The following is a 26,213-nucleotide window of genomic DNA, read 5'->3' as shown; positions in this document are numbered from 1 at the left end:
TGAAGGCTTCCTCCAAGGCAATCCAAAAGGGCATCTAATTTCTACCTTATTACAGCCACACACAGGACCACTCAACATCTGACTCTATGTCCTCCAGTCTGCTGAATATAATATCACTTCACCTGTCTGATGGACCTCTTCTGTTGAAATATTCTCCCTTTTCACCACACAAGCAGAGCTCCCCATTGATACTCATTTGTTGTGTCAAAGTACAGAAGAGCTAAGGCAGTCATTTTGAATCAAAGGCCAACATTCCTCACCCTTCATGATTGTACTTCACATCAGACCTATTCCTATTCATGACTGATTTCAAAAGGCAAAATAAACTGAGACATCTCTGTCCAGGACTATAAATCATCCATAATATAACTGTCTCCAACCTTGACAATCAGGATCATGAGATGGATCGGGGGCCAGTCGGATTGACATGCTCTTTGGAGGATGAATTAGTATTCATCCTTCACACCACAAAAACAGCATGATAAAAGCCCGGGCCATGGGCCACCTTAGCTTACTTGGGGGTTATTGTCCCTTCTTGAAGTAGATGATAGGAGTGTGTTGTTGAGAGTCATTAATATTTACAGTTTGAGAGAATGTTGAATTCCATGCATTTGATGCTACTGAAATACAGTACATACAGAATAAAACTCATACAGGTTTTAACACATTGACAATGAACACTAATGCAGATTGTTTATGTCCATAGAAACCTTTTGAGGTCAGGTTAAGAGGATGGAGCATTCCTGCTTCCTGAACTTGAGGGGAAAAAAGCAGTTTTCATACTACAACGTATACAGATTCATTAGTTGTTTTAATTAACTTTTTTTATACCACTGCAACTTCTCGGTGGCTTATTCATCAAAAAGTCACTTTTAGTCTCTTCTACTACTGTGTCTATGCTGTTGATTTAAATGCGTTCCTTCCTGTCCACTGGCTAGTTTAAAAAGACTCTACTGGCAGTGTCAAACCAGGTCAAACAATCTAATCAACATCTCTAATCAACTTAAGTTTATTTAATTACTTTGCCCTGCTACTGCAGTACTCTTAACAGTGTGTCTAGGTCGAACACCTACTTCTGGTTAATCTATCCTCAGAAAAAGTTCAGTACAGAAGATATAAATTAATAGAATGATGGTCATGATGAGATTTTCAATGAACCAAGAGATGATACCAGCTAACAATGTCAGATGCCAGACACAAGAAATGCACATGATTTCTGGTGGCTGCATCCTACATGAAACAAACATTTATCAAGCATTACCTATGCCTGTTAAATATCACATATTTAACAGCTGATTTTAGAACATACAAATAAAAAGAGGATCAAACAGGTCCACAATGATTTAAGTGCAAGGCTTAATCTATTGTTTCCACTTCCTACCACCATACACTATGTGACTGATACAGGAAAAGGTTGTCTGAATCATATTGACGGAGAAGAAAACACACAAAACGACCTATTAAAATCCTCCCAGCGTTCCTCTTCAAACTATATCTTCCAGAAGTCAGTGTGGTCAGCTGGGTCTCCGGGCTTTCAATTGGACGACTCATCGATTATAGAAGGTTGCTTCACTAATGAGCGAAGGTCAGCCACTCTCTCCATTCATCAATGTCTTCCTGGCCATCCTTTCTTTCCCGTGAGTTTCTATTCCCTTCTGCTCCTCTCCCATTGTCTGGCAGGCAGCAGAATGTGGCGTAAGAGGAGGACATGTCAATGTTATCAGCATGCAACAGAAGACAGCTTGGAGGGAGACCGTTACTTTCAGCTGCTGCCCCAGTGGCTAATTACCAACAGTCCTCATCTGGTGGACCCCCGCTCGTCACTTTGCAAAAAACAAACCAAGCTATAGGCCGCTATTTTGCATGTTGGAGACAACGCCCGTTTTGATTTTTGCTGTGATACCTTTAATGTTGGACATTATTAATGCTGAGGAGCTCATTTGCAATGGTTCAAGGAAGATGCCCCCATTTAGACCACATGAGCAAAAACCCCACTTGTGTTTCTTATTTCCAGGTAAAATTAGCATCTATAAAATGTTTTCTATTTTGATAAAGTTGAACAAGTTTAAAAAGCTGTAAGGAAATAGATTGCAATATCCCAACATACTTGTATAGTGAATTTTTTTTTATACCTATGGTTACTGATGGATAATTGAGAACTTAACTTATATGTAATACCAAAATATAAATAAATAAATATTGGTTTTATTTTCTTTTACATTTTGATATGGATCCTTTGCCTTTTCCTTAACCAAGATATGTACTAAGGGGGACATTTTTGTACTCTGTGGTGGAAAAACTACAGTATGTAATGGCAACACTGGAAAACTACTGTGAAGCCCCATTGACTCGGTCATAAACAGAAGTTTTGTCTTCTTTTTGGCTGCTGCTTCGGTTTGTGTCTCCCTACAGGTCCTGGTAGGCAGAGATAGTATTTGCCAGTAAATTCAAACACATCAGCAATCCACATTCCTTCTTTCTCTCTCCATTTCTGGCTCTCAACCTTGTGCCAAATATTTTCTTTTGCTGGTTTAGTTGCAATCATCTGCTCACTGATTGATTTCATACATTCCGTTAATGTATTTTGTCACAATTTCTGTAAATAAATAGGATTGTTTGATATTCCCAGTTCAACAGTGTGGCCTTCTTTTGTCATGGCCTAGGAGCTGGGTCATGTAAATATATCTCTCTTCAATATTTTGTACTCCAACTGTTTTTTATTCATCAGCAAATTAATTTGCAAATGCTGATATATTGGCAATAACCTAATATTGGCTTATTTCTAATGGTTGTTCTATACTAATACCATGTTTAGCTGCAAATAAATGGAAACTAAAAGTGAATCCTTAACATAAATGTGCATGTTAAACTATTGTTATTCTGACACCATTAGGTGATTCATTAATTGGGTTTAATAAATAATACATACTTATTCAGTTTGTAAGAAGAAAATTCAAAGTAGTTTTCAATTATTAAAATTTAATATTTCAACTAATCCCCGACTAAAACATAATGTGAACATGTATAAATAAAAGCCTTAAAAATACTAGTGCCAGTAAAATGAAGAAAAATTATGAAATACGTAAAATCAAAAATAGCAGTAACAGTATTAAGTGAACTTAATCACTTGGTTAGATTATTGTTTTGTTTCAATAACTGATTGTAACAACTAAGCTTATAGATTAAATACATTGTATTCACAGAACAGCACACACAGTGTTATTGGAGTTCTACCAAAAACAATCTATTGAGCATTTAATAAACCTTAATTAGTAAAGTCACAGATTCCATTAAAATGTTTTCACGGGGCAATAACTTTGACATTTACTGCATCAGAGCACAAGCTGACTGTAATAAGGGTTTGCTGATCAATACCAATAACTCTCCCTTCACCAGCTGTGATTTTACTTTCTGACCCAGGCTGCTTTTTTTCCAAAACAAAAGCTCTCTGCTCACTGTAATATTAAATGGACCCTTATAATGAGTGTCAGTTAAAGGCCATAAGAATGTACACACAGGCAATGGGTGGGAACGTTTCATCAATGTTGTGATTCCTGGATAGTAAATAAAGTTGATTACAATTGTAGATCGCTTAATCCCCCTTTAAAAATGTAATGTACTCAGTGTTCCTTTTTAAATAAGAATGAAATAGAATACACAAGCACATAAAACTTAATAAGCCCACATAACTGTAATTCCAAGGACATTTAATTTTAAGGAACAACGCGTGACATTGATCTCATTGCTCATTTAGCAGCCATATCAGATGGGCCAGACAAGTATCTGATTATCCGATTCAGTTTCCTGTCATCTATTCAGATATATTTGCAGCTTCACTTTCCATTAATCAACAACTGATACCCATAAATGTCATCAAAAGCCACATTTCAGCTCGCCATAAATATCTTTGTGGTACATTCAGGCAGTTGCTTTGTGAAATGCAAGAAAGAGGCCAGATCAATTTCATTTTAAATCAATATGGTGAGCAGCAAATGAGTTTGCTCTAGAATGAATATGACTGTAAAGTTTTATTCCACAGTTAATGTTTAAAGCAGCAAACAGTTATTTATACCATGATTAGAAATGGTTTTCTGTTAACAAGACTATGGCACAAACAAGAGCTGCTGCTTTATATTAATGGTCTTTGGTCAAACGCAAAGTCTAAAAAAGGCTTTTAACTTCTTTTATAAGGGTATTGCATATCAAGTGAAGTCTCCCAGCACCGGTTTCTTTCAACAAATTCTAACAATCAAGGCTACATTTTAAATATTTCAGCCTCAGTGTTATCTGCAGCCACTGCACCTGTGGTGCTTGTGCATTTGTAGTTGTTTGTGGGTCCCCTGCTGTACCTGAAGTACATTTTAATCCAGTGTGTTCTCCAATTTATCACGTCCTTTTCTTTATCATCATCATGCTATTCTAAATAGTCAGGATTGAGTTCCTAGACAATTTAGAATAGCATGATGACTGAAACATGTTTTATAGATAAAACAACCAAAAAAGGAAAGTCTGTTAAAAGCAAATCCAGCAAATTTAACACCAGATACCAGAATACAAGATACTTAGAAAATAAATGAAAGAATTTGTTTTCATTGATTTTAATCAATTATATTAGAACCAGAGATATAAGAAAAGGCATCGCAATTTGCATGATAACAGACACATTTTGTATCATCATAGTTCCTAACCATTCTGCTAAAATTTCACTTATCGGGTTGGGTTGCTGACCACACTCCCAATTCATATTGCACAGGCCACTATAACCCTTAGAAAAGTGCCACAAAATAATAATAAAAATAATAAGTTTAACAAAGGAAATCACATCTGTTTACTTAACTAAAGTTCTCATATAATATCGCTATAAAAGTCAGTAGAGAATCTAAAATGAATATGTTCAATAAAGTGTGCAGCATGTGAGTCATTAATCTACAGCACAGTATATCACTCAAAATACAGACCATGAAATGTGTTAGTAACTCAATGTATCCCAGGAATATGAATGCAGGTTACACTAGATCATTCGAGTATACAATACCTTTAAAAAAAAAAAGGAAATGGTTTCATCAAGTCTCACATATAATTTACTCTGAAAAAGTATTGTTGCATGAAATAACTCAAGGATGTTTATATATATTATTACAAATTAAAAAGGAGAAACATTACAATGTGTTTACAGTACATTGACAGTGAAGCTCTTAAATGTAAGAAAGATCTGATGGATCTACTGTGTTCACTTTCTCAAGCTGCTCTCAGCTCCAACGGTAGCTTTGATTCGACTATGAAATACAATGGGCAAACATAGTTTTCTACTAATGAAGCATGAGTGGTGTCCTTTATCCAGAAAAAAAAACAAAGTAGGGATACTGTGTAAATTATTGACACAGGGAGCTGTCGGCTGGTCAGACTGAAGTAAATGCAAAGAATAAAAACATTAATGAGCTCCCATACACACACACTCGGATTCTGTGCAATTTACCTCCGTTATAATGGTCACAGCTGGCAGCAGCAGTAAAGATTAGATATGCTGTTTTCCCACATGCTGATAGATATTGTGGTATCTACATTGGTAATAGCCTGAGCAGAGGTATGCCATTATCAAAATTGTGCTGGAAAGGTACCAAATCATATTTTGGATTGTTTGTCTCTCCAAGGGTGGAGGCAGGATTACATGCTGGCTATAATAAACAAACAGGACACACATTCCCTTGCTATTACTGCAGACACCCAAAAGGTTAAGATACATTAGATTTTTGGGGCATGGTGATAAATTACACTTAGCAGATTCATATGACAATAATGCGTCACTAAAATATCTACTGAGATATGTGAGCCCATATAGCCATTAGCAGCTGTATGGGTTGTGATTATTATAGCTGAAGAGATGGGTAAAATGTCTTGTGTGTGGCTGGGTTGGGTCAGTGGGTAGAGCCGCACACATACAGTATACTGACAGCTTTATGCGTCGACGCAAAGGTCCAGGGTTTGAATCCGACCTGTGACCCTGCAGGTCTTCCCCTTCTATCTACCCTTTCTCAAATAGCTGTCCTATCACATAAAAGGCAGAAAAAACCCAAAAAATTCTCTTCAAAAAAAAGAAAGAAAGTCTTTTGCCTCACACTTTAGTCCAATTTATTTTGGTAATTTAAATATATTACAGATGGCAAAAATCTATTTTATTATTCCACTAAGGGACTAAGACCTAAAGCATTTATTTCTGCTATGATGTGTTTGCTGTAACAATACATGTGGTTGTGTTCTGAATTCCTTAAAGCTGCACAAATCTATATTTTATATGAACAATGTCTCAAATGGCAATGTGTAATTTGAGAGTGACAAACAATTCTCAACCAATTCTGCAGGTTCCTCTGAGCTTACAAAGTGTTTAGCATCTTTCTCCAGCGGTTTTCAGCAAAAAAAAAGCTCTGATAAACCTACTGAACATTACCAGGGAACAAACAGCAGATGGACACAGTTAGCAGCTGGTAAAGCCAGAAGAGCATTTAGCAACTATGAAGAGACAGATGTTTCCCTCAGGAGTTTTTGAAGACAAAAACAGAGCTACAAGATGAGGGGGGGGGGGAATATTGAATGGATGTGTAAATAGGCAATTGTTTGAACTTTTGCCCTAATAATGCTAGATAACAACAGCATGTCAACTTGTGCTTTTTTACGTTGTCCTGCTCCCAAATCAACACAATGTACGCAGCTTTACATTCTGAGAGCCTATTATGATAACAAATATTTAATCTAGATACAGTAGATATCGTAGAAGTAGATATGTTTACTGGTAATTATTAAACTGGTAGAATTAGGACCTGAACTAACAGTTAGCAACTCGGATTAGGTAACCCTTTGTTAATAGCACAATTTGGTCATACTGGTCCAAGTCTATCCCCAATACTGTAACTCTGTTCTTTGGCAAGCTAGCTAGGATACTTTATAGGCCAATATCAACATGACTATTGTTGTCATTATGCTTCTATTAATACAAGTTAAGTTTTCTTATGTACATGTACACTAATCTTACAATCAATTTCTTTTCAGGCATTAAAAGGTTGTATTGGTTTTTCACAGCCACTGTTGAGGAGCTGAACCCCAATATGCCTGCCAGGCGGCAGACTCACAGGGACTCCTTTGTACATAAACTTATGACAATTAGCAGAAGGCAATTCAGTCAAATATCGAGCTACTTAGGGCTCAGTAGCCATTAGAGGGACATGACTTAATGAATCAAACACTGAGAAACTGAAAAGGTCATTACACATGAAACTAAAACAATAATTAGGCCATCACCTCTTTCATGGCCGTACTGACAGAAGACCGTTTTTTCCCCCTTCAAAACACACAATGTGTAAATGCCACGCTACTGTGGTGTGTTGCCTCTCTGGGTAGTTGCGGTGAGGTGGGGGTTATTGAAGTGGCAGACGGTGGTGCTGGTAATTTAGACTTTGATTAGGGGCACATAAAAGTTCACTTTGAGCCTTGAAAACCAAATATTAGGCCGGAGTAAGGACCTGCTCTTTAAGAGGCCCCCTACCATTTGGAGCTACAAAACTACTGCGTTTAGGGTTCTCAAACTGACCTTGAGTTGCAGAAACCAACAGATGCCTTTAATTTAAAAGTAAAAACCAAAAGAACTTTATATTTCCTGTGAGGGAACTTTGTGGTCAGACATATTCAAACACAACATCCAACAATACATATTCCGTATTAATCCTACCAGAGAACGGATAAATGCTAAATACTAAAATAAACAAAAAACCCTGAGGGTAGGAGTAGAGGGCTGGGTAGGGAGAATAGGTCAAAGTCTGGATCGATCGATGGGGGGTGGTTATTGTTTGTTCAACAGTCTGATGGATGCTGGCACAAAAGGTGGACATGACTCGTTTGGATCATAGGGCAAGGGAACGGAATCTCAGTTTGAGAGGGAAAAAAAACAAAAAAAACAACTTGTGAATCCATCCAAGGTCTTCAGGAACCTGTCATCCGTACAAAACAAAATATGTAACAGCAGAATTAGAGGCTTCAGACATGTTCCATTACCGTGGTCACTTCATTTTTTTTTTTTTTAATCCAGTCCATTATTTGATAAGAAATGTGAGTCACATCACTTATAGCCTAAACAGCTGCAACATACTGACTGTTAATGAGTGAAGCTTGAGTAACAACATGCTCCTCGCTTCAATGGATTCATTGATGCAGGAAAGAGGCATATGAGAACATTTTAATGGAGAATTACCATCTGCTTTTCCTGCAGTTGTATGTACCATAAATACTTTATGTCAGTGTCTATACGACTATAAGTGAATAGGCGCTTCGGGGTTTCATTTCAGCATACACAGGTATTTTACACCATGGTTAGAAATGGTTTGACATATTTCCAAAATGTCAACTTTGCAATTAGCTTGGCCTGTATTTTTCCTTTTTCAGATGGTTTAAAATTTCAGTTCAGTACACTGGGGGGTATACTTTTGCTCTCAACTCATACACAGAAGTCATTCATTTGGCAAAGAAACATGACAGGCAGCAAAGCTTTTAAGGCTTTTCTATGATAGCAACAGAAAGACAAATCTCAAATACCAGCCACTGGCCAGTAATGCTGGAGTCAAATTAAAGCCAATTATTCACTAATACAAAATATACCAACTTAGCAAACACCTTTCTGATATTACACACTTCTACAACACCATGACTTAATTCTGAAAATGTAAAATGTTAACACAAAACCTGATCTCTGGCTTCAAGATCAAATCTGCTCTTTATAAACACAATACCTTTAAATTGAGACTATTAATCGATTGACGATTGACCAATAAGAGATTATCTTTTAATCAATTAATCATTTGTCATTTTCTTAAGCAAAATTGCTAAATATTCCCTAGTTGCAGCTTCTCAAAAATGAGCATATGCAGCTTTTCCTTGTTTTAGGTTGTTGTACTGTACATGGAATATATTTGCTGTTTGGACTGTATTTAAATTGCTTGGACAAAACAAGCAATTGGAATAATGTAAATAATCATTAGTTGCAGTTCTATACAATACATCCTGGATGTAAATTGTTTACAGCAGCATATACATGTAATTCCAAGAGACAATGGGCGCCAAACAAAGGGAGTGGAGGTTTTTTCTTTTCTTCCAGTGACTAGGAAGAAATGTGGTATGACTAACATGAATCGTCTGTTATTGGTATTACGCAACGCTTCCCCCTTAAGTCACCCAAAACATTAGGAATGCTACCGCCCAACATGGTGTTTGTGTGCATACTTGTTGGTTTGGTTGTCTTACCAGAAGAAACTAAACACCACCTTGTGAAATAAGTTTAATTTTTCAACTTTGCTATTAAGTACCAGTTGCATCAGCATAATTTGTCCAGAGGTCATCTAATCATTCTTTGTTATATTGTGTGATTACAGATTATGTCATGTATTAATATGGAGTCTTAGACTTCACCTACTGTAGGTTAGAATAGCAACACAACATTGTAAAGTGCTTCAAAGCCTGGAATTTGTCATGGGGGTGCTTTCAAAAAGAAACCACCTCCCTCTTCACTGTATCCCTCTGAATAATCTAAAAGATAAAACCTGGGGCTTTGCTACAGATTAATATTTAGCATCACTAACCGAATTCCAGCAGGTTTGGAATATCCCTGCTACATGCTGATTCATTTTACAGATTTCATGACAAAGCAGATTGTGGTAAATACTTTTTTCCATTTGTAAGATTTAGTGACACCTTGGGCCTTTTCTAGTGTAAAGATAAATGGGAACAGTAGGTATGTAGGTACTTATTTAATTATTGCTGGCGGACATACAGTACATAATTGCATTTAATCTTTCCTTCCTTCCCCTCTTCCTGTCATTTAACTAAATCTAATGATGTAGAGTTCAGGTTTAAATTGTTCTGTATTTAAGAATTATTACAGGCCAAGTTAAACTCCACTTAAACATTTCCCAACCTCACATCAGAGAATCAAACATAACTAATTCTGATGATGATGCCGTGAATGTGATATTTTCTTTAGTGCAATGATGTGTGAAAGCAGCCGTCTAGATGTGAATGGCTGAAGATAACTCAAGTGGACACCATTTAAATGCACATGTCGATTCAGATATTTGTGGGCAGCTGGTGAAAATAACACAAGAGAGGATACAGGAATACTAATATCAGGGAGCTGATTGGCTGTTCTCCAGAGACAGCAGAGGAGATATGGGTGGGTTGTGGCCTTCCACTTCCCCCTGCTGTATGAGAGGTCATATGGCAGCTGTGTGGAAGAGCCACTGATTGCAACATGAAGCTGCAGCTAAACATGACTTTGGTGTTTGAGGCGTGTGTGAAAAGTGAAAGGCTTTTGGGGACACAAAAGCTAACTTCAACCTTTACAGAACCAGGATGTTCACTCTAACCATTTGATCACAGCACTGTTCCCATGTTTCCAGTCTGCTAAAAAAAAAAAAAAAAATACATTCCATCCAGTGGATTAGTTATACTTGTGCTACTTGTACTTGTGCGTATATGTGCTATATTTCTCACAGACTACTGTAAATCTGTCAAAACTTGATTTTAATGGTGGGGTGGTCATTAGATACGACTATGCCAATTCCTCCTGGGGCCCAGAATCATAAACATGAAAGGAAACAGCAAGAAAGCATGAAATAAAGCAGGGCAGAGCACACAGGGCCATTGAAATATACTCTGCCTACAATTTCTGTAATACTCACAAGCAGAGAGAAAATAAATAAATAAAAATCACATATGTAGGAAAAAAATAATCACTTCACAGGACAGACTTGAGCAGCAGTACACCTACAGAGTAAATGATTAAAATAAAGTAAAACCTGTGAAAAACAGAGTATATACAAACTGTATAACAAATTAGATAAAGAAAATCAAATTCATTCACATCTATTGGTCTCCTTAACCTAATACAGCCCAATGTGTTGATTTGATTATGTGAATTGACTGAATACTAAAATTAAAGCAAGGTTAAAAGGCACTATATACACTTGTTTTCATGATCTTTTACGCCATGAGTGCCTAATTCTGTCATTAGCACGTAGTGCTCGGTTTATGGACGTCACGCATCTGTACAGATGCAAAATGCAAGCCAAAGCCAGAGCAAATCTTAATTAAAAAGGAGCTTGTATTTTACTTCCAAGCCCTATGACACAAGTTCATAAAATTGGAAACACTACTTTAGATTATTCTACCAAAGATGTAGACATTTGAGCCAAATTGTTTTGTTTCAACTGCTTTAATCAAGACACTTGGACCCATCCGTGTCATTCAGCCACACCACATGGAGGTGGTGAATATGTTCAGTTGATCTAGGCTCTGACTTCATCACTCCCTGCCAGCAAAGACTCAGCAGTGACTTTCCACTTAAAATTATATGACATAGATAGCCTTATGACAGCCATTATGTGGAATCTACTGTGGACACCAACAACTGTTCGGTGTGACCATTACCCAATGCGAGGAATATAATCTAGTGAATCACGACCAAGGCCAACAATTCACAACATGTGCAGCATAATATGAGACATCCGCTATGCAGCAGAGAATTAATAAGTTCTGCATTTAAACAAATCAAAAACATTCATGGCTTGAAACATACCATGATAAACAGATGATTGCCATCAAAACATGTCAATCGGTGTGGTTTAATTTCACAGCAGCAGGAAACCAACAGCAGCTCAGTATTTTAGAATTATGATAGTAATTATGATATGCAGAATAGTGCTAGTAAACTAATGCTAGTAAAGCAAGGTGTGACAATGCTTTGAGTTCTCTGTAATTAGCAGCATTTGAAAATGGGACTAGGCCTACCTATGCAATGTGTGACACAAATTTCTTAGGAATCCCAAATTACAAGGACGTACTTGTATTGTGTAGGACAGTGGTCATGTGTGTATCGTAAAATGCCAATATGCAGTACAATATTATCCTAAGAGACACAGCTTGCAACCAATCCCTCAAAATAAAAACAAACAAAACAATAGTGACAACTAGAAAGTATGTAAAGTCAATCAAACGTGAGAATTTATTTCCATTATGTAGACAAACAGCATGAAAGCATCCTAATGCACCTGCCAAACGAGCACCAATGAGCTAAGCCTCAAAGTAGGGTCATTCATAATTAGTACCAATGCAAACATGCACAAATAGCAAAAGCAGCAGCATCCGAACAAAAATGAGCTGCTGGAAGACGCCAAGGTAATTGACAAAAAGCACATCTGAAACAGCCAGCAGCTTCACAACAGCACATAAACGCCACGGAACAGAGCCAAGACATCCACTGGCAACGACTATTTAGCAATAGCAGCAGTTACTTAGCTTGTTGAAGTGAAGCAGGGGTCTATGGGGGAGTAGAAGAGCCATGGTCCAATTCCAGAAACTCAAAACCTTCCAGGTTGAAATGTGCCCCTTCAAGGAACTCCATCAGTCCAATATCCATAATTTTAATGTCCGGGTAACTTAGTTAATGAGATGCAAGCTTCTGTAGCATCGTTTGCATCAGTGTTAGCAAGTGGGGTAGCAGTAAATATCTGTTCCAGTTAGTTCCTTAAGAGTTGGCCGGGGTCAGGCTTCGCTCCGTAATGGGCTTTTAAAATAGCTTTTATGAATTTAAAATAGGTTTACGGCACGATAAATGCATAATGTTTAAGTACACTGGAGCATAAAAACGTAGCCTAAATGTAAACAAGGTGGGGTGTTGATGCCGTGGCGGTAAGTAGACTGTGGTCGGACATCTAAAGAAACTGCAGGTGCAGGTAATTATGCTAAAGATGAGCACGGGCTCGGCAGGTGACCTATCGCGATTTCACGAGATCACGCGAGGATCGTGGATGTATCAAATATCATATAACCATCCGTATTTTGCGCGTCAGGTTACGTGGCTAGCTACACCAAGCAGCCAACCAGTAAACAGACATAAAAGGGAGCTAGAGGGAATTAAAAAGTAGCCCTATTTTAAGTACAGCCATTAAGTACAATTTTTGAGATAGGTCTACTTGTAATCTGCTTAAAATATTTCCTTTTTTTTGTACTTGATAGCCTACTTCCAACATTTACAGATGGCCTCCACTACCCTGGACGCAAAGCTATGAATAGTGATCGATTGGTTGGGGTTAGGCATTTGACCTAGAGTGGTTAATGTTAGGATAGCCGATCGATCAGGGGATAGGACCTGAACAAATCATGTTTTGTTAGATAGATAGATATTTATTGATCCCAAAAAAGGACGTTACCTTTGCGAAAGCATGGATGCTTAGCCAATAGTAGCCTATCTATTGAAGGGCGGGTCTTGGCGTGACCATAGTGGGAGGGGATATCGCTCCCCTGCACTGTAGGCTAGCAGTTGTAAGGTAGAAAAGAAAAGCAAAATATAAGATTGGATTTATAATTTATTGTGTTCCAGTGAACTGAAAACATATGTAAAATAACAGCAAAAAAAGGGGTACCCGCTGCTGGATAATGCTTATAACTTGGCTATACAGTAGTTCAAAATCCAAATACAGAAGTGAAGTCAACCTTGATTGAGCTTTTAACACTTTTTGTTTTTCTACATATTGAGCAAACATGATTTACATGATATGTTGAGGCTCCATGGGACACAGTAAGAGATTGCTGTTATTACACACGACCAGTTAGAACACTCACCTTGCACCTTGTGATGCTGAAGCAAAGGCTGGAGACGGTCTGTAGCTCTCAGCCCACCACAGAGGGGGTGGGAGATGTTACTTAAGATGGAGTTTAGTTTAGTCGTCATCCTCCCTTTTGCTGCTGCCCCCAGGCTGTCCACAGCTTTTTCACACCAGTTTGTTTATCCTGCCTGCCTCCCCCGCTGTGGTGCTGCCTCGCAAGTACACTATATTGTACACAACAGAGGCTGCTGGTACAGACTGCAAAGAGAAAGATTGAGAATGTCAGTCAAATTATAGAAGGAGATGTTGAATCGTGTTCCTTATCATCAGTCCATGTGTCCACAAGCATCCACGTTTGTCAGTGAAACAGGATTTGTAGAAATGTAGGAACAAAGTGGGATTATGGTAGGAGAACACGTCTCCACATGTCAATAATGACTGCTTAAATTGCCAGGGGGGAGTGTACATTTTGAGTAGACTATACATGCTTCTCCACAGGTTTATTGCTCCAAAAAATCCTTCAACGTTCAACTCACTGTGCATAACAAACCACCTGCGGCCCTCTGACCTTTTAAGCAAACCTTTGAGCAACTTATTGTGCAATGCGTCAGCACTTTTAATATGTGCATTATATAAATTTGAAAGTTTATGAAATTCAGATGTGCGCTGTCACCGCTCGCTGTAAATTATGAATTATTGACCATCTGTATGAGAAGCTTGTGAAATATAAAATTGGTGCGTAATGAGAATTTGGTGTCAGAGGCAGTTTCAGCTCCACCTTAAAATTATAGAATAAATTAACTTTGAGGAAATCAAGACTAACCTGGACTTGTTCTGTTTTGTTCGTTGACAGAAAGTTGATCTGCTGTATTTACCGTGCAGTGCATGTTTTAAAGCATAGTTGGTCATCCAAATGAAACTGAGGTTTCACACCACTTTTTATTTATGTTATTCTGCAAGTAATTGTCATTTAATGTCAGTAAAAATCTTACTACTACAGCTGCATCACCAACGTGGGTCGTAGTACGTGTTTTAATCAAACTATCAATGGCTTAAATTTATTTTAGGTGAAGTCATTCATCATTTTAACCATTAGCTTGTACATCTATTTTTCCACAGCCCACTACTTGTCATTGAAAAGGACCACTCGGATAATAGGACCTGGCTTCAATGGTTAATGGTGTCAACAGAGAGAAACAGAGAGAAACAGAAATAGTAGCAGAACTAATGTCAGCGTTATGTCATGCAGCAGAAAGAGCCTCAGATTAATGTGATCGGTTGTACTTAGAAGCAGTGGCAGCCAAGCCTCAGTAATGTCCTTCTATGTGGACCAAACTTTCTTTCTAAGCACTGACGGACTTGAAAGCGCCTTCTCATGTTTTGACCTGAGAGTTTACTTTTTATCCATCCTGACCTATGTGCTCGTGTGCGACAGGTCCGTCTTCTTAGATCTGGTCTCTCAGCGAATCCAAATGAATGAGTCCCATTGTCTATCCTCTGTTTGATTTTCTCTCGTTTTGATCTATGTTTGTATATTCATAACCCTATGGTTTGAAGCGCTGAGTGAAAACCTGTTTTGTTTGAAGTAAAATACATGTGATTTAACTGCAACCGGACATCATTCAATATTGCTGTATATGCCTGCAGCAATATTTATTTGAAAAATTGACTTAGAATGTAATAATTGAACAATGTGACAACCATCTAGATGAATTAATTATTGTGATGGCTTGCTGGATAATTGCTTTATTAAAAACTATTACAACATGTAGCCACACTTCAAGAGATGTAGTGATGATGTTTATTGTAATAATTCAGTTTACTCATTTGTTTTTCTTATGATTCATTACAGTTATATTCAAAAGGATTATTATATCACCAGAAATTATGTTAATGCAATAGTATAGTGTTTCAAACTGTCAGGACTACCACAAAATATCCATAATTGATTAACTATCAGTTTTCTTTTAGATTAATAAATTATTTTGAGAGTATTGTGTGAAAAAATGGCCTTCACAATTTCAAAGACACTAAAATTATACTTCAACTTGTTTGTTTGTCCGACCAGTAGTCCAAAACACAAATATATATTCCATTTACAATGATGTATTAACAAAGCAAAGCAATAAGTTGTCATATTTGAGAAGATGGTTGACAAACAATTAACTCATTAATCGATCAGAATTGCTGTTGCATTTGACCAAATGCATAGTATAGCCATAGAGAAACATTAGATTGGATTAGATTAGATAATACTACATTCATCCCACAGCGGGGTAATTTCCTGGTTACAGCAGCATTTTCTACAATAAAAGCAAATCAAACAAACAAGTAAACGTGCAAACAAACAGGCAAACAATGGACACTGAGCGGAAGGTAGACAGAAAGTAAAATAAAATGGCGTCAAATAACATAAACACACCTGAGGAATGACAGGTTTCTTGTTTATCCCAAAGTTGCACGGTTTCAAATACTGACCAGCAGGAGTGACCCCCCCTTATGAGGGCCACTTGCCTGAGCAGCAAGACAGTGTGGAGGTGAGCCGACCTACCAGAGGTGGGACGTGATGAGAGAGGGGAAGTGTCTGTGGCCCTTTAAATCCAGTTAGGTCTAATAGCCAATTACTGTCTCAGAAGGGAGGTGAATGTCAGCTCATTGTTTGGATGACTGTCACAGCAGCTGGATAACACAGTGTCTCAGCCTGGATGACAAACACTGAATCCTGGATTTCCCATGTTCTTGCATCTATTTGCAATGCTGCCACCAATCAGGTGCAGAGAGCAATTGACTGATATTGATTACGAATGACTTAATTTTGAAATTTGCATGTAAGAAAAAAAAAAAGGATAATAAAATAAGTGTCAAGCCTGGCGCTGACTTTAGAGGGTGCTGTGGTAAAATTGACTGTAATGTATTGCAATGGAGGGAGAACTATTTATAATTTTAATGGATTTTGGTCGGGTGTAATTTAATATAACTAGATGAAGTCAATCAAGTTTTGCTGTTATTCTGCCACCAGCAGTTGGTTTTGGTTAAAGTAGAACCACATGTTGCTATAGCAACTGCTAATGGCAGAGTGCCATAGCAGTTTAACTGACACTGCAGCTCGTCCTTAAACCAAAAATAAACAACATTATAGGTTGATTGTTGAGCAGCTCATAACAACCCAGTATTAAGGTTAACTGTTAGACAGCGACCTCTCGTGCCTGTAGTAATTATCGCGAGCGCAAACTAGGAAGCGAGGGGACAAAGTGTAAACAAACGCAGGATTTCACTGAGGAGACGGGGGTTTGAGCCCTGTGTGAAATCATGAGTCAGCTGTCACTTTTTGAAATCCAAAACGTTTTACGGACTTAAGTTAAGTTAAGTTTAAGGATGCTTACTGCGTGTTTAAAACTGCGGGCGTTACATTAAAAAGTATGGTCACATGATTCACATTTCCACTGTGGTCACTATTTACCGTCACATGTTACAGTCACATGTTTAAAACTACCACCATGCAGCAGTAAATAGAGCGGTCACATCTCTAACTTAATAATGATGTTTAATCATTATGTAAGACCCTATACTAAGTTTGGTTGACAGTATGGCTGGTTCCAATTGAATCCCCTCCCTTGACTATTTAGCCATACATGAATCCAATTCACAAAAAAACTAAAAAAAAACATGGACTCTGAATGCCATTTTTTTGTTCCCAGAAACTCTTGGTGAATGACTATTTCATGCATTCACAAATTATGCTTTCCACATCCTTCCTTTAAACTGGTGTCTGGTGAAAATGTCACCGTGGATTATCACTGAAGTTATTAATAAATTAAACATCTTTGCTTACACTGCAGTGCAGTCACATTCTAGGAGAAGATTAATGGAACTTTAATGATCCCAATGAAAAAAATGGATGTTATGACATTAACAGTTTTATTTTTGACATTTTCAACAGAGGGTCCCTGGATACCAGACATATTCATGTATTTTAAACTATGTTCTACGTTCTCATAACTCAGTAGACTTGCCCAGTTGTAAATTATGGGTAATTTTATTATAGACTCCTTAAACCATTTTTTGCATTTTAAAATATCACCCATCAGTAGGTCGAGACCTTTCAATCACATGCTAACACACTCCGTCAATGCATTGAAATGGAGGGCCAGCTTCTTCCCTCTGCATGCCAACTAGCTCATTGTAAGTCAGGTTTTTAAGGGAATCTATGGGTGGTTCCCTTAAAAGATCCATTTGAATTCAGAGCAACCCAAAGCATGGCTCTCAGCTATATTTACAGCTTGGATAGCGATCAAATAGGATCCTTCAGGGTTGATGAAAAGGAGCAGAACACAGCATGTGAAAACAAAACACAAGGGAATGAGTCACTTCCCACAATGAGGGAAATTGAGTTTCATGCTTCCTACACATTACAAAAAAGGTACATTTTCAGCATTTAAGTTTTTGGCTGAATGTGAAGCTTTTGTTTTATTATGTTAGTGACTGTATGGTACACTGAACATAGTTACTTAGAACTGTGTTTTGCAATGTGATCTGACTGTGGCTCTACAAATCTAATGTTAAAAATAAAATATTCTGATTCCATCTTTAAAAGCATATTTTTGAACCCAATCTGTAAGTGCTTATTAATAAGGCTACATACTGCTTTTATGAAATCTAAAAATACAGTCATTAGAGCAACAGTTCAAATTCTCATTTACATGCTCTTTGTATAATGTAAGCTGACCACATTAATACCACTGGTGTCTATAGGCTAAATATTAGGTTACCGCCAGCAGCCAGTTAGCTTAGCTTAGCACAAAGACTGAAAACAGGGAAACTACTTGCCTAGAAATATTGTGGTACATAACTTTGCTTCTTACAATTTTTTTGTATGGATTTAACTAACAGCTTTAGAGGTGCTGGCAGGGAATTTTGTTACCTCTGGATAGAGCCAACTAGCCATTTCCTCCTGTTTCCAATTGTTGGTAAGCCACGCTAACCGGCTGCCAGCTGTCTAAAGACTAGGTGTAAAAATGACTCATGATTTCTTGGTTAAGCCAGCTAGCTGTTTCACTGTTTCCAGTTTTTGTGTACATTATGTTGTGATTTAATAGTTGGTAATGTAATATATCTTGATTCAGCCAGGCTAGCTATTTTCCAGTTTCCAGTCGTTTTGCTAACCCAAGCTAACTATCCCCTGACTTCATATTTAGGCTACCGATAAGAGAGCGGTATTAATCTTCTGAACTAACTCTCAGCAAGAAAGTGAATGCTTGTATTTTTTCTAAAATGTCCAACTGTTACTTGCAATTAATTTCTTAGTCTTCTCCTAACTTCTTAGCGGTATGGGAGTGTTGTATGAAAAAGAGCGACAGGACATTGAAGGACTGAGACTTCTGAGGGTGATGAAGCTACACGGCTGGTTTTGTTTATAGGGCGGCTCTATCTTCTTATCTCTGCATATTTGCAGGCGCTCTGTCAGAGGCATACCTCACTATCTATTAATCTACCACCGTTGGGAGTCGAGAGCCGGAGCAGCAGCTGAGTTGAAGCATCAGCAGCAGCACCAAGAGCAGAACAGAAGAAAACGGTTCCTCTCTCACAAATAATAACAGATCCGAATACTTTGGAGAGGCTTATCTTCAAAATACTGTAGGTGTTGTGTGGATTTATAGTAATGATTTTTTTCTTTAAGTGTCATAAGATATCAAAATGCAATGCTCAAAATGTTGGGTTTTTTAACAGTGGGAATTTGTTATTGGATAGTGGGACTCTGCTTTGAACAGCTGAAAGCAGACATGAAGGAATCTCTATTGAATGAGGAAATGGGCTTTTATTCAGTTGAGGAAAATGTTTCATAGTAGTACCTCTTGTTGACAGCAGACATATTTCAAAGATAGCTGTATATTAGAGATTGTTTCCAACTAGATATCCCAAAGCTGTGAGAATCATAAAATGTAATAACCCAAGGTAAGCACCTGCAGTAACTAAATAACTCCATGCTGACGGACAAGAATACCGGCTCTGCAAAAAGTGTTTAGGAGTGAAACAGCAACAATTCCATTATGAAACATGGCGAATGTGGAAAATCAAACAAAAATCTGCTCTAAACTTCTTTTCAGCTTCCTCTCGATCCCTAACCTTCCCTAGATTTTACTACAGAAAATTACACAGGAAAGCACCTGCAGAGTAGCATACAGCTTTTATTAAGCTTTTTTTCTCAATTCTTTAGCTCTGACAGCTTTTAACTGAATTGTCTGCTCAGGCCTGCTCAGCCCTGTGGAGTCCAGACAGAGGCCAGTGAACGCTGTGACATTCCCACTCCCTTCAGCTCTAGTACTGCTGCCTTCATCCAATTTACCATGAAAGGTGTCCAGACAGTTCCATAATATAACTCGGGGCTGCCTCGATTGAACATGGTCGACAACTCCAGGGCCGGGCTTCACACACATAACCAGCAGGCTATCTACAGAAGACCATTGGCTGCCTGCTAACCCTTGATAAGACCCATTGCCCAGGGAAAGAGTGGACAGTGCCATCAGGCGGCATTTCATAGTGAAGAGTGCCCCCTGGTGCCACTGAAGGAACAGCACAGTTACAGAGCCACATGAGTGGTAAACACATCGCCTCTAACTGTAATCAGGGGGTGTTATTACTGTCAGACACAGATTACAGCAGTGTTTCCTCTCTAATTTCATGCAGCGCTGTGGGGTATTTCTGTTGTTGTTTTAGTTTCACATTTTTCCTCACATCAGTCACAGCTATCGTTGCACTGCAGGCAACTGCAGTATGTATATTTTTTTCTTTTCAGAAATACTTTATCTCAATGAAAACATGATTTGTCAGTGTTAGAGGGGTGTTACAGAGCGCTGTACCTCCATTTGTTTTAAGTGGAAATTAGAAAAACAAGTTAAAAAGCGATGTTATTGTCAGTTTTTTTACTTGCAGTGTTGACACCGCATGAATAATGAGAAATCAATGCAGCCCATTATAATCAAGCCCCAAGTTTCTGACTGAATAGATTATATTCAAAACAATTGGGTGGTATCCTGGTGTACGAAAGTATGTTTGACAAATACTGATTTAGATTGTAACCTTTAAACTGTCCTTTAACTGTCCAGAGATCACAATAACTGTCTGAACATTTTGTCTCCTTTTCCTCTCTAGGAAGAGACAAACGTCACACTTAAGCAACATTTGTTCATTTTTGTTAAAGTGAATCCGTAACACAAGAGATAACAACGCTACAAAAAATGGGAGCTTTGGTACCATGGTTGACCAAATCAAACAGCTGAACAATAATTCTGAATTCTGCACATAATGGGGGCATATTCAATCTAAGTGATGCTCCCAAATCCTCGTGTTTCTCTCTCTATACATGTGATAGACTGAGAATAGAATCAGAAATAGAGCAAGAGACATTTTTTTTACCTTTCATTGACAAGGCTGCAAGTTTATGTGTGTGTGTGAGAGAGAGAGGGCTGCTCCCCATTTCTCATGATCAGTGTGTATCATTTTTTGGAGAGCGTGACAAATTGGGGCCCTCGGCTCTGTGATAGAGCGAACCAAGACCATCTAGCTTACATTATTCATGAGAAGTGGGAGCTGTGATATGGTGTCCACAACCACAACAAAGCTACAGTCAGAAGGTCAAATACATTTCTCCATCTACACCCGCATTCTGATAAACAGGAAACAAAGGCATTAGAACCAATGAAACTAAATTATTGACTCTTTTAAGATCTGGATTTTTCTTTTGAGAGTGGGTGTACAATAGTTTACTCAATCTTTTAATGATAAGGAAACAAGTAGTGATCTTTTGTTTAGTATGCTTAGACCAATTACAGACAAACACAATCTGTATACATAATAATGAATATATATTCAGGATGTAGAGTTGTTTGCAGAGAAACAGCACACTCTTGTGGTGTGAAACCAAAATCATTTTCAACATTTTAATCAAAGCGTCATACTCATTATCTATGTATATGTGTAGAGTTTTAAGATATACAGTACAATCGTTTTCTAACAAAAGCATAAAACTACTTAATCTTTGTATTATCTCTGTCTGCCAACTGTTTTTGCCAGGGGTGACATTTTTTTATTTTTTTATTTAACCGTTATTTATTCAGGGAAGGTTTACTGAGAGGCAGCTTCTCTTTTGCAGCAACGCCCTGATCACATTCACAAAGTTACACACATTCGTAAAACCACAGTCTGATCTGCTGGTTGGAGGTTTAGGGCCTTGCTCAAGGGCACCTCATTTGAGTTAATGAGGGAGGGACAAGCACTGCTCTTTCACTTACCCCACCCACATTTTTATTCAGTTGTTCTGGGGATGGAACGGACAACCTCCCATTCACAAGCTCTCTTCTCTAACCTTTAGGCCCCCACTTTTTTTTTTTTTTTTTTAGATAAATCTAATAGAATGAGTGGAAATGTATCCATAGTATTAAAGTATTATTAAAAAAATAAATCTCAACAATTATAAGAAAAAAAAAATTAGCCACAATTCAAAAGGTTTTACTTGTGGTAGAAATGGCTGTAGCAGCATGTATCCCTGAAACATAGCCCAATCCTTTTTCTTGTAATGTGTGCTATGTACAGGGAGTTGGAGATATTGGATGTTATATAAAACAGCTAATGTGAAAAACAAATGAAAAATGAAATTAACAAAGCAAAAAAAATGGGAGCTCGGACTTGCACTATTCTCACAGCTCTATGATAACAAGACAACAAATCAAGTAAATAAAATCAAGGGGAGACTTCAATATCTCTTTTTTTATTAATTCTGACACACTGTGGTCAGATAGAAAAGTATGAGGGTTACACTTTTCAAGTTGCTTCCATGACTTGTGCAAACACTAGACGGTATCTGGGGGGAAATCCTCTGAAGGAAAAAAATAAATTGGAAAAGAAAGACATCAAAATGAATAAGTGCATTTAAACCTATGTGTTGATTCTTTATGCAGTATTTATTGATTCCCAGCTTCATATAAACTGGATGTTGAGGCATAAACATAGTACATTTGAACAAAAATATAACCAATATTTACAATTATTGTATTAAAAATACAAAAACAACTGATACGTACTCCACCAATTGTCTTTTTAAAAGACATACAGGTCAAAGTAGTACAAGAAAGAATGAAGAAAAGAAGGTCATCACCAGCTAAATGTACATTTCTCACTGACATCACACATCAAATGGAGTAGCAGTTCTACCTACTACACTTATCTTTATGCTTGTACATTTATGTGCAACTCTCTGTTTTTGAAGTAGGCCTCGGCCCGCTAATATGCACATTATCTTCAGAGTTGAATGAAAGTGAATGATGCATGTCACCACTGTATTACAAACAAATTATTAACAATCTATCTGCCGCCATTACAACAAAATTACAATAACAAAAAGAAACCCAGGAAATTATTAGTGTATAGTCACAGACCACAGTGGAAAACACTGCACTCATTCATCTTTTTTCTCAGTCTGTAGTTTCCAAGACTGATCAATGTGATCAGTGCGATTCAGTGATAGAAGAAAAAAAAAAAAAAGAGTTACTTTTCACAATTGGATTTCTAGTCAAACTGATTGGCAGCCTTGAAAAAGTTTTCTTCATATGTCAACTTCCCCACCGGAGTCCAAGATAAAACATAAAACATAAAAATCTTCAGTCACTTCCTTTGATGGCAAGATACGGTGGAAAACTGGATGCAGGCGTTAGCGATTTACATATAGCATCTTCAGAGCTGTCGTCTGTAAAAGGTAAGAAGAGTTTGGGAGGATGAATCTATGATGAATCTATGAGCACAACAACAGAGGGAGAGGTCACTGTGTGTAGACAAAAAGATCTACACTAACACGTAATGGCCACACCAAGTCTGACGCCATGTCAAAACAAAACAAAGAAAACGCTTGGCTTCATCTTGTACCGAGTCTTAACATATTAAAAAAAGTCTTGGGGGGAAAATCTTGAATAAGGCATTTCACTCCACTATTTGCTTCATTCATGAATTCTCTTGAAACAAGGTGATTTGTGATGGGACCAACCATGTAAAAGAAATGTATGCAATCATGGCATTGTAAGGCGCTTTGAACATTCACAAAATGTGGCATTTGTTCACATTGGAAAAAAGCCAAATCTGAATTTGTAGTTTCTTTTATCATTAAAGGGAAATATGTAAGTGATAAGACTCTGTACAAGATCATTTGTAATGGTACATAGAGGTACACTCACAATATATAGATGGCAGCTTCTGAAATATGCCGATGTGTGTTTGTCATCCCTTTGTTCCAAAACATAGAAAAGAGAGGCAACTTTTCTAATGTCAGTGAGTGGCCGCTTACGGCTCACAGTTTGCACTATGATTCACAAGTTGCTGTGAGATTAGAACATTTCCTGCCAGCATCCGTACCACACATCAGCTTTTAATTTGGGCTTAAAAAATGAAGCTCCAGAAAAAGAAAAAAAAAATCAAAGCTAAATAAAAATCTCAGCTAAGCGTTAGTTACTTTGTGTAGGTCTGATGCACTGTAGAGACCAACACGATGGTGTCCAACAGGTTCGCTCAGTTCTCCAATCACCTACAGGCCAGTAACAAAACAGTACACGTTCAATGTAACAGCAAGTAACATTATGAAGTAAAGACTTTGATATAACCAGTCCAGCTCCAACGTGGGGTGACAGTAAGATATGGTTCACTCATACCCTGGTATCCAAACCAAATGTCTGGTAGCATCTAGGATTGTGCTGAAAGTGCTATTTTTTTTTTTTATGAATTAATTTTGTTTTGTGTATGTACTGGTACATGAAATGTATGTTGTGTATGTGCATGTAGGTATGTCAGTACGCTGTGTGTGTTGGATGTCCCGACTGGGCTCTCCTAGCTTTGATTTGAACCAACACTTGATAAGCTTTCACATGTAAAATGAGATAATACTGGATTTAGAGTTCAAACACTCAACAACAGATAGATTGTTTCAGTCCAGGCAGAGAAATGGGCTGACTAGGTTTCTCTTTTTCGGCCTCCAGAGTGCAAACAGTCAGAAAAAATTACTTTAAAAAAAAGAAAAAGGAAATGAAATCTAGTGGGAAGTTGAAGATTTAAGAGTCAAGTCAATTCTCTCTGTCTTCAAACAATAGTCTGTTTTCTTTTTATTTGTTCTGTTTTTTCGAAAGTAGAAAATGAAAAAGTGCAGATGAAGCTCAACACGTCTTGATTCTGTTGTGTTAACAGGTGGGTTCGGGGTTTTGTCACTGGGAGGAGGGGCGATCTTAAGGAACCGCTCCAACATCTATGTGGTTTTGTGTGTTTGTGGCCATGTTGAGCCTCCTGGCACCGGTTAAGTTTCTGTAGTCATTTTCCAAAAAGTGCCAGGCATTTTGTCATCGTCTTTGACCTTCTCTCCATCTCTTCTTCACAGTATTTTTTTGCATGCAGGATCATTCAACCCCGTATGATGCTTTAAGGCAGGGGAGGGAGACGAGCACAGGAATCCACCAATCAGGAGGGAGAGCCAAGTGGAGGAGGCAGGCACGTATGTAACTGATGAGTCCATTGGTCTGTCTATCTGTCAGTCTCTTTAATCCTGCCCACCCCAAACCAGGGGGACTTCAAGTTACTGCAAAAGGACGTCCTCGGTTGTCCCTCAGACCGCTGACACCTGTTCATCCTCTGTGAAAAGAAACAAGCGTGAAAGGTTACATTGAATGTGGACATGCAATGTATGAACTGATTTTTAAAGTTAAAAAGTATAAAATTGTTTACTTTGGTGACAGCTAAAAACTAAAAAGAGCAGCTGCAGCAGTGTTTAGTTGGAATGTCAGCCTGCCTTCTTATAGGCCACAAACCATGAATTGCGTACAGTATACTTTACTACAAAACATTTTCCCAGAGCATGCCATCATTTTTCCATGATCCATGTCAGTATGATTATATATACTTTTTATGTAAAAAAAAACAACTTGCAGGGACTTTTCTTCTGAAATAAATGGAAAGTTCAAAGCTATGTTATTGACTAATGCAGGTTTGTGAGTTTTGAACTCGCCGTTGTTGTTTCATGTAAAGATCTCCATCATCTACTATACGACCCTGGATGTCCACTGGGCGCTGATGTGTTACATTTACGGTGCACTGGAGCGTCGATTCTTTAGCAGCTACATTTGTGATGTATATTTGAGTTGACTTGCTGACAACTTCTACGTTTTACAACCGCTGAATGCAGGTTTTCAGCTCAATTGAATTGGGTGACAGATGTTTAATTACCGTACTACCCCATGATGTTCATTCAGTCTGTCTTCCTTCCCCATTCCCCCTCTCTTATCCTCCTTTCACGTTCTCTCTCTTGCAACTTACTTTTACATAAGAAAAAATAGTTTTGCTGTTTATATTAAGACAAAGTCGGTAACACATGAAATGCATCACCAAGTATGCTTATTTCATATTGTAAATTAATATAGGCAATCATGAAGTTTGTACTTCAGAGATGCAAATTTGTCAGTAAAAAAAGCCCTCAGCCCATTACGATAGGTCCAGCAGACATTGATACGCTGGGTAAAGGGCAGCATAGTCACTTCCGGAAGAAGC

At 37.9% G+C, this 26,213-nt stretch overlaps 1 protein-coding gene across 13 annotated transcripts in view; it reads right to left on the bottom strand.

The window, feature by feature from the left end:
• Nucleotides 1-22,390: 22,390 nt before the first annotated feature.
• rapgef2 (Rap guanine nucleotide exchange factor (GEF) 2) overlaps nucleotides 22,391-26,213 on the bottom strand; it is a 104,885-nt gene continuing 101,062 nt past the window's right edge. For all 13 annotated transcript variants that reach the window (XM_034882920.1, XM_034882921.1, XM_034882917.1 and 10 more), the window contains one exon: nucleotides 22,391-25,301. Coding sequence is in view for 1 of the 13 variants with exons in the window: in XM_034882919.1 (XP_034738810.1) it covers nucleotides 25,276-25,301 (26 nt within the window). In the remaining 12 variants the exon portion in view is untranslated. The remainder of the gene's footprint in view (nucleotides 25,302-26,213) is intronic.

Source organism: Etheostoma cragini, chromosome 10 (assembly GCF_013103735.1).
Source record: "Etheostoma cragini isolate CJK2018 chromosome 10, CSU_Ecrag_1.0, whole genome shotgun sequence".
In the NCBI taxonomy this organism is placed as follows: domain Eukaryota; kingdom Metazoa; phylum Chordata; class Actinopteri; order Perciformes; family Percidae; genus Etheostoma; species Etheostoma cragini.
The sequence above is the reverse complement of the archived record's forward strand: the minus strand, read 5'-3'. Positions and strand labels throughout refer to the sequence as shown.